General features: G+C 41.4%; 1 protein-coding gene across 5 annotated transcripts in view; it reads right to left on the bottom strand.

Annotated features, from left to right (window-relative positions):
* SULF1 (sulfatase 1) overlaps positions 1–12,452 on the bottom strand; it is a 125,860-nt gene that overhangs the window by 15,120 nt on the left and 98,288 nt on the right. For all 5 annotated transcript variants that reach the window (XM_052788260.1, XM_052788259.1, XM_052788261.1 and 2 more), the window contains one exon: positions 2,573–2,789. In XM_052788260.1, the coding sequence (XP_052644220.1) occupies positions 2,573–2,789 (217 nt within the window). The remainder of the gene's footprint in view (positions 1–2,572; positions 2,790–12,452) is intronic.

Raw genomic sequence — 12,452 nt, 5'->3', positions numbered from 1 at the left:
GCTTTAGAATAAAAATGACTTTTTAAAAGGATAACACATTTTCCTTTTTAAAGGTAGGCAGTAGAAGGGCAAGAATCCATCATATATCAGTGTGTATGTATCTATATGTATCTATGTGTATATATATATACTTTGACACACACATCATTTGTATTTATGTGTACAAGTCACAGACCACCAAAAACTCGCTGCATTGTAGAGCTACAGTGAGATTTATTGTGCCACTTTTACCCCTGGAAAGCTCTGAGCTTAGTAGGGTTACAGGTCTTTTAGTTACTGTGTATATGAGTCAGATTAACTTAGACAATTAACTCTTTGAAGGTTTTTTAATGTTATGTACAAGAATACGCGTGTTTGGGCTCAGCCTGGAACACCTTACACTTTTTACTTCTTTTGTTAAATGCACTTGTCCCCAATCAAGCTGATGAAACCAACAGTCAATACCACACCAAAGTATGTTTTGTCTAGCAAAACCCCCCACACAGAGCCCTAGAAATACATAACTCAGCTTGTATAAATCAGTTGCAGGGCATTTCCATTTGTCACACCTATGCTGAGCGCACCTTTGTCACATAGCAGTTAATAATAATTCATGCAGCAGAATAAACCGGGAGCTTTAAGAAAGTACTGCCTTTGTCAGGTAGTGTAATTTCTACTGCAGTTTTTATGTTACTGTCTGTGAGAGACTCACACTGAACCTTTCCTGCAAGAATCTTTTAGAAGTGCAGAGAGTGAGCCTCATTCAACTCTTCATTCAAACCGCTCTGTCCTAAACCGTTTCAGCGGTTGCTTGCTGTCAGGTGAAAAAAGGCTTCCCAGTCAAGTCAATGAAGACATTCATCTTCCTGAAGAGAAAGCCCCTAGTTTCAAAGCATCTTTCTGATTTATAACCATATTACTCTTTAATAAAATAATGCAGAAAGTTTCATAAGCTCAGATGGGACAATTTCTGGCATTTTAACAGCCTCTGATGGTACTACTTATTAATCAAGTGACTGAAAAAGTGGAATATAGAAGCATCTAATCCAAGTGTCATCTAAAAACTGAGGCCTGAATTAGTCATTCCCTTAGCAATGTCTCATCATCATGAGTCTTTCCCTGCTCTAGTCTGAGGAGTGCTAAGGCAGATTTGGAGGAGGGAAGAGGTGTAAGAATGTTGTAAAGGAGAAAAACAAAGAGACTTTTCCTGATGCTTCCTTCAGATATTTTCCATCCTTTCCCCACTTTCTCTCCCCAAGTCACTTCCCCCAGTTGCAATCCCCATTGAGCCCTTGCTGGTGCCCCGGCAACACCTTGTCTTTACAAGGCACAGGGCAGGTATCCCCCCTTGAAAATATCACTTGGGGGAACATTCGCCAGTCTGAGAATCCCCCTTGCAGTCTGTGACATGTAGAGCTTTCAGCAGAGGTCTGCCTGTACACACTGTGAAGTTCCTTAGATGATACTAAACAAATGGAAGAAATTATATCAAGGCAGCACTTAGTCTGAACAATGAGACAACTCAAGACAGACAATATTGTGATTGAGTGTACAAAGAATACCAGGGATTCTTGTTCACATCCAGGGTGGGGGCTTTAAATCAGGAAGTATTTTGAATTATACTGACATTATTTTCTTATTTCATAGACATCTGTGCAGCATCTTCAGATTTTTGCATTTCTCATATGGCTTCACTATCTTCCTGTTTTAAGGACCCATCTTTCTTTCATTCCTCAGTCTAGTATTCGAGCTAGAGAGCAGGAGAATAGAGCCTGCTCTTGAACGAAGTCTGAAATCCGGGTCCGCTGGTATTGCTGTAGCTACAGAACTTCACTTTCACAGCTGAGCAGATAGAAGAAAACACTTGTTCCATTTAAAATAATGGCTCCTTTAGACCGGTTTCTTTTGTAGAAATCGTTAGCAGAAAGGAATCCAAGTACTGCTCTCCCAAAACCCTCTGGTACCTGCCCTTCAGCCCACGCTCCACTAGAGGACACTGCAATCTCACTCCTGTCCGTGCGGGGATCCCGCTACGGACTCGCCGGAAAGTTGCAGCCGAGCGGTATTTCAGCCCGAGAGCAGTCACAGCACTGCAGTGCCTCATGGAAAAAATGTCTCTGGGATATCACCGAACAGCCCGGGAATTCGGTGTTAACGATGCAAGAAAACACTTGCACTGGCCGTCTTGGCAAACAACGGCACGGATTCATCCGCAGGTGCCACCGGGCTGTCACGGCTGAGCAGCGCGATAGGCGGCACCAGAGCATCGCCACCACCACCACCATCACCACCACCACCACCAAAACCAGAACCCCCACCACCAAAACCAGAACCACCCCCCCCACCGCCCCTCCCCTCCCCAGACCTGCCCCCCCCAGCCTAAAGACTGTTCCTCACTGTGACCCAAAGGAAAAATGTTGTTGTTGTTATTATTATTGTTATTACAGAGGCAATTATGTAGAGCCTGAAGCCAATTACGCACGTATTCATTAGACACCGAGGTGAAAGCAAGAGTATATTGATAAGCCAACACTCTGCTAGCCATTTCCCCCTGCTCTTTGCCTCAGAGTCCAAGAGATCAGGTAACACTTACTTTGCGCATTAGGGTTTCTCAGGAACTGCCTTTGATTTTTTCTTTGGGGCCTGCTGTTTCGGTAATCAGTGTCTCCGCAGTTGCAGTCTTTGTCTTTACCGCTGTATCCCCGGGAGTGTATGCTGCGGGTCCTTTTTCTGATGGCAAGTATGTCGCTAGATACCTTACACTTGTGAATTCGAAGTTTGCCGGAAGCATCCTCCGTGCACTGCCACTTCTGTGAGAGGGAGAAACGAAGAAGATTTCCCAGCAGGCTTCCAAACCCCTGCTACTTTCAGGTGGATTGCAAAACAAGACAGGCAAATTTCTTTAAAAATTGAGCGGTCCCTTAAATAACAAACCTTGAAGAGAAATATTTTAGGGATTAAATTCACTCACATTCTTCTCAACATCTCTCTCATGCTAGGCAAACATAAGCTTGAATGAAATCACTGCAAATCTGCATAAAAAAATACAACCCAGCCAAAAAAGATATATAAATCAAGAGTATCTAGACTAAACACATCCCTGAAAGGGGCAAGTAAAAAGTCTTAATTTACTGAGCCACAGAGTACAGCTGTCAGGGCTGTTTTCACCAACTCCTTTTTTTTTCTTTGAAAAAATAAACTTTTTTTCTTTGTTCTGTGACTTGGAATTTCTAATATGATTCAGGGGAAAATAAAAAATCCCCACAGATGAAGAAGAACTGGTCCAAGGGTTCCTTGGAAAGAGAAGGACAAATCATGGATGTGACTTACAGAAAAACACATAAACCACTAACAACATGTGATTTATTTCCTTACCAGTGGCCAGAGTTAGGACCTGCACCCTAAGACATGTCCCTACAAACCATGCCACTCCAATCTGCAAACATTGCTGGGTCTTTATATTTTACATGATAAGGGAGAAGCCTGAAAGCGTGATACCCCCAGCCAGCCTCCCTACACCCAGCAGGGGCAAGTGAGGGGAAGAACCTTAGGGACAGTAAACAAATAAATTAGCTTGGTTAAACTCCTTTGGATACCTAAGTCTTGAGTTTTGTATCAGACTTGGGAGAAAAAGGTGCAGTCTGGAAGGAGTACCTGCAAAAGGCATTGTCCACATGCTGAACATCAGAGCAAGTGTGGGAGAATGAGAGGGAACAGAGTTTTTTCCAGCTTGTCTGCACAGTATCTGACTTGATTATCAACATCACTGAACTACATGGAAGATTCCAGGTGGATTTTTCAGTGGATCCCACTGTCTTCACATTTCAAATTAAAAAGCAACTGGGACTTTAATTTCCTTTCCACACTGAACTGTCTTAAAAAAGCTAAATGTTTTTTTTTTTAAAACCATGGGTAGGTGCTGACAGATCAGAGCTCCTTTGCCCATGCCCAAAGCTTGCCATATATGGCACTCGTAACACCCTACACAAGCTAAGAAGCCTGTGAAGATTTGAGGTCAGTTGTAGTCTGAATAACAATAGGGAGAACTAGAAATAGGTATGTTTATTTATAATTTTAATACAACTATAAATGACTATTACCCAGTGAGTTTTGTTCAATTGTGCATCTTAAGCCACAATGACCAGAGTTTGCATACAAAGCAATTAAGTTTCGCTGGGTAGTGTAGAGAACAAAACTCAATAATGCTATTGATAACTGGAACCTTTTAGTTGCAGTTTCAGCTAAGTTCCCCTATAACGTGTCCTTTTTCGGTTCCCGTGACTGAATAGCGTAGCTTTCTCTTGCCTCATTAATAATAGCAAGACAGCTAGGTGCTGGTTCTAATGGAGTCCCGAACTTAATTTTTGAAATGGACAGTAGTATCAGAGCATACACATTTCAGTAACTCTCTTTCATTAACTAATGGCTGCTCTGGACTGTTTGGGGGTTTTGTCAAGCTGACTGAAGAATGAAGAAAGAAAACTAAGCCTCAGGTAGATTTGTTGACCTGATAACCTGAGGAGTGAGCTGATGTGGCTCTGAACCACAGCACCGTGAAAGCACTCTGGCCTCACATGTGGGCTGAGCTAAAGATGGATCCTGTGCTAGAGACCTTGCCTGTGGATTGGCATGACTCTGATCCCAGAACAATAAACCATGTGTAAAAGGCCATGGACTTGCACAAGTCTGATGGCTGCCTGAGAAATTACACTCCTGCCCAGACTTTCAGCGTAAACATACACCTACAAGTGACAAGGTGACTTTCTACAAGTAAAGGCGTCCGAGAGCTACAACTCTTTGCAGGATTTTATTCTGCCATAGCATGTGCACTCCTCTGATCGCAGCAAGAGAAGATTGTTACAGGATAAGAGCTGACTGCACCACTATATTTCCTGTGTTTATTGGGTACACGTTACATTTATAAACATATGGCACTAGTTTTTAATGAGTCTCAAAAGCACCATTTTCATGTAAAATAAGTATTCTCTTTGTCTAACATTAATTATAGCAAGAGGTTCCAGGAGTGGCTTCAATAGCCATTTAGATCATTTTTAACAGTATTATGACTAACATTGAAACAAGACTCTCTGTGTCTAGTACAAGCCAATAATAGTTCTCTATTTAAAACAGGGATTAAATGTGATTCAGTTCCTCTTTTTTTTTTTTCTCTTTAAATTTTACTTTTAAAAGTGTCATTAAAAAGATGTTTCAGAGTTCTAAGATGGAATTTTTAGACTAACTTTCCTGAATCCCTGCCCATGCCAGCATAATCGGGCACTGAGCATGCATTATGAAGTAAGTCATAATGGTCCTTCTGCTCATCTTTAGATCTATAAAATGCACTAATGCACATAAAAGAAGATTCTTTCTGATGCACTGCCCCTTCCCCTCCCCTGTTTTCTACCTCCCTTCCTGCTGTGAATACCAAACCATTCTCTGAAGTCCAGGACTATTAGGTTTGGTTTCTGGGTCCCCATTTCTCCATCAATAAAAAAACCCCATTGGCACATACACAAACTAAATATGTCTTCATTAAATTTTAATTTGTATAAGTTTTCTTATTTTCCCCATGTTTATCTTCCTTCTCATGATGATGTTTCACAAGACACCTAAGCTGATCTAACAATTCACTGTTGCCATAGGAATACAGGATAGTCCTTGCTTCTGGCTGCATGCTGACTTCAGGATTTCTGTGCTGATTTATTGTCTCCTCAGTAGGAGAAAAGAGGACTAACTCAGAATTAAAAAAACAAAACTAATAGTAGAGAAAAAGCAGGACCCTGCCATTTGGCTGCAACAAGCTGTTATATCGTTTCAGTCATGTTGTGAAACTTAACCTGTGTCAGCCTTTTTCCCTGTCATTGACTCATCTTTTCCTTCTTGCATCCCATTTCATCACCTACCCGCCAGCAACTATTTCCCTCTCACCTCAGCTCCACACCTCCAGTTTTCCTTCTGCCTCAGTTTAACTTCAGAAGGCAAACATGGAAGAGGATCCTTAATAAGCCCACACCAACAGAGTCCTGAAACACCCCACCTGAAAGCTGGTGGGGCCATCCTGCTGTGAGGGGCTTTGCTGGTTTACAGCCACCCTGAACCAAGCAGGGTCTGTTCTGCACATGTGCTGGGGGCCCTGGCTGGCTCCGCGTGTGCTGGCTGCCAGCTCTTCCCAGAGCCCTCCCTGCCCTTGGCAGCAAATTGCAGAGGCAGCTTGGGAGAGGTAAAGGTGTAAAAGGACTGAGCATCCTATGAGGAGCAGCTAAGGAGTTTGGCTTTGTCTAGTTTGAGAAAAGGAGGCTGAGGGGCAACCTTCATTGCTCTCTACAGCTTCCGAAAGAGGTGCAGATCTCTTCTCCCTGGTATCCAGGGATAGGATGCGTGGGAATGGTTGAGAGCTGCACCAGGGAAGGTTCAGACTTGACATTAGGAAGCATTTCTTTACTGAGACGGTGGTCAAACAGTGGAACAGGCTTCCTAAGGAGGTGGGCAATGCCCCAAGCCTGTTGGTGTTTAAGAGGCATTTGGACGATACCTTTAATAACATGCTTTAAATTCTGGTCAGCCCTGAAGTGGTCAGGCAGTTGGACTCAATGATCATTGTAGGTCCCTTCCAACTGAACTATTCTATTCTATTCTATTCTATTCTATTCTATTCTATTCTATTCTATTCTATTCTGTCCTGTCCTGTCCTGTCCTGTCATTCAGAAGCTCAAGCTGCTTTAACCTCTGCCAAACCTGAAGTTTAAACACCTAAATACACATGCCTGCTCCTCAGTGGGGAGGCAAGCACTGGACTGCAACAGGACTGCAGCAGGAGCTTTTCCTCAGATGATGTCATTGGCATGATGCATTTTCTTCTGGGGGTAGAAGTTTGCCCTTATAAAGTCATTTCAAAGGCAAAGGGGAGCAAATGGGCTGGTTAAAAGGGTATTGTTTGTACTTGGTGGCTTTGCTTTGTGTTGCTACTGGCACAGTTCCAGTTGTGACTTAGAGCTACATGAGCAAGACAACAGCAAATGACTTCATAACTACCTTGGGTCTCAGTTTCCTGGTATTTATCAGTTTGTGCCACAGCCTTAAAATTAAGTAAGTCTATTTCATTACTGAATATAATTAAGGCATAAAAATATACATTAAGAATGAATCACTGTGATGTGCTGCACTGTAAATATCTACTTAAACGGGATTTCAAATAAACTTTGTTTAGTTAATAGACTGTGGCAGCTTTGAGAGAGTTGATGCCCCCTTATATAGAGGGGAAATTAATTCAACAATTCATGAAAAGTGTCTTAACAGTAAGCAAGCTAACGGTTTCTATGAAATGTAATTACCCAGTATTTGCCGTAGACACTTCAGTGTTAAATATCTTGTCAGATTTTATCACAAAGCTATGAAAACCTGAAAAACATGCAACTGGAATATAACACAGTGACAATATTTTTACAGGTGCTTCTTCATTTTGGTAATGTATGACTGACTTTAAGTATTATTGCTCAGCCTAGGGAATGTTAAGGTAAGGCATGAAAAAGAAGACTTCATGAATTTAAACATGTCCTCAAGAACTCATTTCCCTTTTTTCCTGTTTCGAAAGGTATGATCTAAATTTGAAAACAGTTCAGATGAAAATACCATCATGGGCTGTGTATGTGTGTACCATTTTCCTCTATTAGCAGTAGACAGATCTGGGTGAGTGTCAGGGCACCTGATGTGATAATATTGGTAAGGGAGTCTGGTTTAGGACTGTGCTACCGCAATAAGAACTGAGTCCTGTTTGTGCTTTCTCCATGCCATTCAAAGAGGCCATGTCACACAGCATATTGAAGAATGCCCTGTAATTAGTTGGCCAATGTAAATAGTACAGAGCAGGAGCAGTTTATTTCTGCTGAACTGGACCTGAATACTTAGAAATGTTTACGGGCTAAGGCCATGTCCTCTACGCATTCCCGCAGAGCACTCATGAACCCCGGTCCTGACTGAGGCTCCTAAATGCTCCTGGAAATATGTGTTGTTACATCTCAGCAGTATTTGAACACTGCACGCGAGTGCAGCTGTTTAACAGGGATGGTGTGCCAGGTTTGCTCAGGGAATTTGGAATTGCTACATTTTTGTGGAACAAAAATCTCCTCCTTCATTTTAGAACTGGGTTGACACTGCCCGTAAGGGCAGATCCCAATTTTTGCACCACTCCCTCATAACTGGACCACCTTCTATTGAATTATGCACAGCTCCAGAGTCTACTGACATGAATATATTCGAAGATGGTTATTTATATACAGCCTTACCCCCTGACAAAATGTTCCTGAAAAGTGCAATGGTCAGTGGTTCAACAGATAGGGAAGCAATTTGTCCTATAAGAACTGATGTAATATAGGGGGAAATGTATGACAGACTTTAGAAATACATTCAGCTAAATGCACAGGGACAGAACTGGAGGAAAAAAAGAATGAAGAAATTAATCACTATATAACAAAAATAACTATATGAAAATTGCCAATTTTGAGCTACTTCACAGCGTTTAAGAAATGGAAGAAAGAGAAAACAGCCTAGGAAGTTTACAGACTACACAATTTTGCATTCTTGATGTATTGACAAGATTGATTTTGTCACAGTTATAGCAGTTCTCTAGTTTATAAAAAATGCATAGACTGCATTGCCAGCTCTAGAAGTGTAGGCACTTAGGTCAAGACATCAAATATTTCACCTGCATAGCATTGTCTACCAAACCTATTAGCTTGTCTGTAGTTACAGCTCAACATCAACAGACTTCTGTTATTATCCAATAAACGTCCATTCTCAGGTGCAAACAAATAGGAGCCAATGAAAAGGATAAATTTAGTCTTTCAGTTATAAATAGCAATACCAATAATAATCTGTTACTATTGGGTCATATACATTTAATCTGCAGAGGACTTAGTTTATACTATATTTCACTGGATACTTTAAAATGGAAACTCTGCAAAAAGAGAACCTCAAAGGACTACTGCAGAAAGTGCTAAAAATGATTCTTGCATAATCTGTGTTTTCTGTCTAAACATTTTTGGTACGTAAAATTGCTTGTTAAGGTGCCATTCTACCAAAAAGTCTTTCTGTTAGAGAACACTGATAAGATGGTGGTAAAAATGCTGAACAGAGTTGTTTATTGAAAGAGGTGAAACCAGTGATCTTTCCAGACTGGAATATCTCTGGATTTTATCTGGAATAGAGCTGGTACTTCAGATTAAGAATTGCTTAAATTTGAAGAATTGTCAAATCTGGAAAGAGCTGCCCTCTGTTTAATAGGAAACTTAAATATTTAGGCTGAAATGTGAAATATTTCAGCTGAAATATGAAATACCATGCTTTGAAGGATTATTTTTAGATATAAAGTAATTTACCTTCATAGCTGGTTTTAACTCAGACTGGTATTTTAACAAGGGATATCATAATTTCTGGAAATTCCTATGAATTCTTGAGCAACTAAGTTGCAGGCATGTTTCTGTCAACTATGAGGGATGACTCTGCAGGGTCTAAAGTGAGCAATAGCTGCAAGAGCACTGAAAGTGTTCACGAAAGCACTGAAGTATGTACTTAGTTTTAAGCACATGACTGGTCCCAAACACATATGCTTCCAGTTAAGCCTTTGTATAGATGCTCTGCTGAATTATGACTAAGAAAAGGTAGTATCAATGAGCAGATGGCAAAGAAGAGCCAGCTTTGAACTGATGTTCTGGTAAAACAGGTTGATCACCAGTGCCTTTCGACTCCTGCAACCATCAGGAGGTTGTTCTGAAACCGGGAGGATCCATGAGTGATGTTTATATGCCGTATCATAATTTTAGTTGTGTTTTAGTGGGTGCTCGGGGTCTGGCTGTCGGGGGCTGGCCAGCCATCTGACACTTCTGGCCAGCTCTTACCGGCTTATGTGTTTTTATTCATACTCCGCAGCTGGCCATAAAGCTGACCTTTACAAATGTATGGTCTGTGATATTTACTTTATGAGAACATAGATACTTGAGCCAAACCAGACTACACCTAATAAGCCCCATTCTAATTTCCTTTACAATATTATCTGTAAGCTGATTGATGGCAAGTATTCTTTTAGCATTACAAATAGACATGCTTTCAACTGAATGCTGATATGATAATGTGATAAGTATGAATATGAACAATAAAATTAAATTCTTATGCTAGATTTTTAAATGGCGAAGGATACGTGAGAACTAAGAGGTATGTACGGACTACAGAACATGCTCTTTGGATCAGAGCCAGAAGAATCTTGCACATTTACCGCAGAGCTAATGCTTGGATTCAGCAACATGTCTCCAGTGACTACCTGTAAAGCCTTAAGTCACTGTAAAATACATTGAGACCTAATCTAACTAAAATCTCACCGTACAGTCTTCAGGTATATTCTCCAAACAGAACATTATTTCTTTAGGGCTGTTTTGGGATACGCTTCCTCAGGAGGAAACACAATATTCTGCATCTCTAACGCTGAGGTGCATGAAAAAAGAGCACAAGGAAGGTTAGCAGCTACAGCATTATACCTGTCTAGCTCGGTTTGAGTTCATGGGTATGCATGTCATACAAACACGGGCAGCACGACGCAGTTTTCCGTTCTGCCCACCGTCAGCCTCGTTCAAGCTGGCAGCAGACCACAGATCTTTACAAGTTTCAGATCTTTGCTGTTCACAAACTGGCAGGTAGTGCCGAGCAGATGGTAGGAGAGGTATGCCCATAAAATAAACAGACCTGTGTCTGGGTTTGGTTGCTGAGTCATCCAACCTAAGAGCTGAAATTTTAAACACAAAGCTTCACAGTCCTCATTTTGGGAGGGTGGCTTTTTTTTCCCCTGTTGGGAAAATTTTAAAATAAGGTTGTGGTTTGTGTAATATTTGTAAGAGGATAAAAATGCAGGCTTGGCTATGGATTTGATACTGATTATAAATAATGGATTGAACAGTACACTGGAGACACCCAGCCTATCAGTCACAAGACCTTGAAACTGCTATCTGGGAAACAGTGTTAAGTCCCAGAAGTCAAAATTATGCCTCAGGAAAACTCAGACTGGTGGAGAGAAAAAGAATAAATACTTATGAATTAACTCAACTCATTAATTACACTTTTAGGTAAGGGAAGAAAGAAAGAAAAAGTATAAATGAAAACACAGTTAACATGCTTTCATTTGATATTTGCTAAGTATCCAGAAGAATTTCATGGGTGAGAAGATGGAGTGAGTTCAACAAAAATAACCCGCCAGAGGATTTAAGAGCAGCTTGCCTCTAAACCTCCTGAACTAACATATATTCTCATCTCAGGTTGTTTCAGTGGAAATCTGAGAGGAGATTTGTGTCATGATAAGGTTGTATTAATCCAGAGTAACATTTGTTCACATGCTATTATTTTTGCTTTATTGGAAAATTAACAAAGTTTTAGTTAAAAGTTTAGTTAAAAGTTCACACCAGTTGTTTCCCATTTCAGAACAACAGCAGGGGTAGCAATGTTGCAGATTAATAGATATTTCTATACTGTGTACCTTATTACAGTAAAGCTGGGAGGGGAAATATGTATCAATGAATCATAACCCCCCCCCCTGCAAACCATTTAAGTGCTAAAACCCATCAATAGTCACTACTAAACCAGCCAGGCTCCATCAGGTGACCTCAGTAGGTTACACCACATTAACTGGTGACAAATCTGGTGTATAAACTATGAAGGAAACCTCCCGTTCCCATCATAATTTCTTGAGCACTCTCTGCGATGTGAAGGAGGACTGCAAAGGAAACTTCTACCCTGGCCCAAGCTCCAAAACTGAGCAGAGAACCCACCCCGCTGCTGCTCCCTTTGCAGGGGGAGTGAACCTGGCCTGGGTGTGATGGGACCGGCTGTGCTGCGGGTAAGCTGGGTCAGGGCGGGAGATGAAATCTAGTCTGCATCCAAATATGATATGGGCAGGTGACCCATAACTCACTTGCAAGATGGGCAAAATTAACAGCACTTCCCAAGTTACAAAGCTGAGGAGGAAGAAGAAAACAAGAAATCCTCAAGTCCAGGTATTAAGCAAGCAAAAAACTAAGAGCATGTGCAATTGCTGGAAGGAACATCTGGAGGTCATTTAGTCCAACCTCCTCCTCAAAGTAGGAACAACATTAATACGTTTTGAAAGCAACCCTGGATGGACCTTCCACAGCCTCTTTGGGCTCCAGTGCTTAATCCCTCTTACGGTAATGTTTTTCTCCACACACCTAGTCAGACTTTCCCTTGCTGCAACTTGTCCGTTGCTGATAGCTGTTTCGCTGCACACCTCCAAGAAGTGCCTGGGTCTGTCTTCTCTCTAATTAGCCATTAGTTAGTTGAAGGAAGCAATTAGATTCCCCCTTTGCCTTCTGTTCTCCTGGCTAAACAAACCTCTGCCTCTCCTCAGTACTTCCTCACCATTTCTGGGGTCCTCCGCTGGACTTGCTCCAGCTTACCAAAGTCCCTCTGCTAATGGA

This window comes from Harpia harpyja, chromosome 5, assembly GCF_026419915.1.
Source record: "Harpia harpyja isolate bHarHar1 chromosome 5, bHarHar1 primary haplotype, whole genome shotgun sequence".
Taxonomy (NCBI): domain Eukaryota; kingdom Metazoa; phylum Chordata; class Aves; order Accipitriformes; family Accipitridae; genus Harpia; species Harpia harpyja.
The sequence above is the reverse complement of the archived record's forward strand: the minus strand, read 5'-3'. Positions and strand labels throughout refer to the sequence as shown.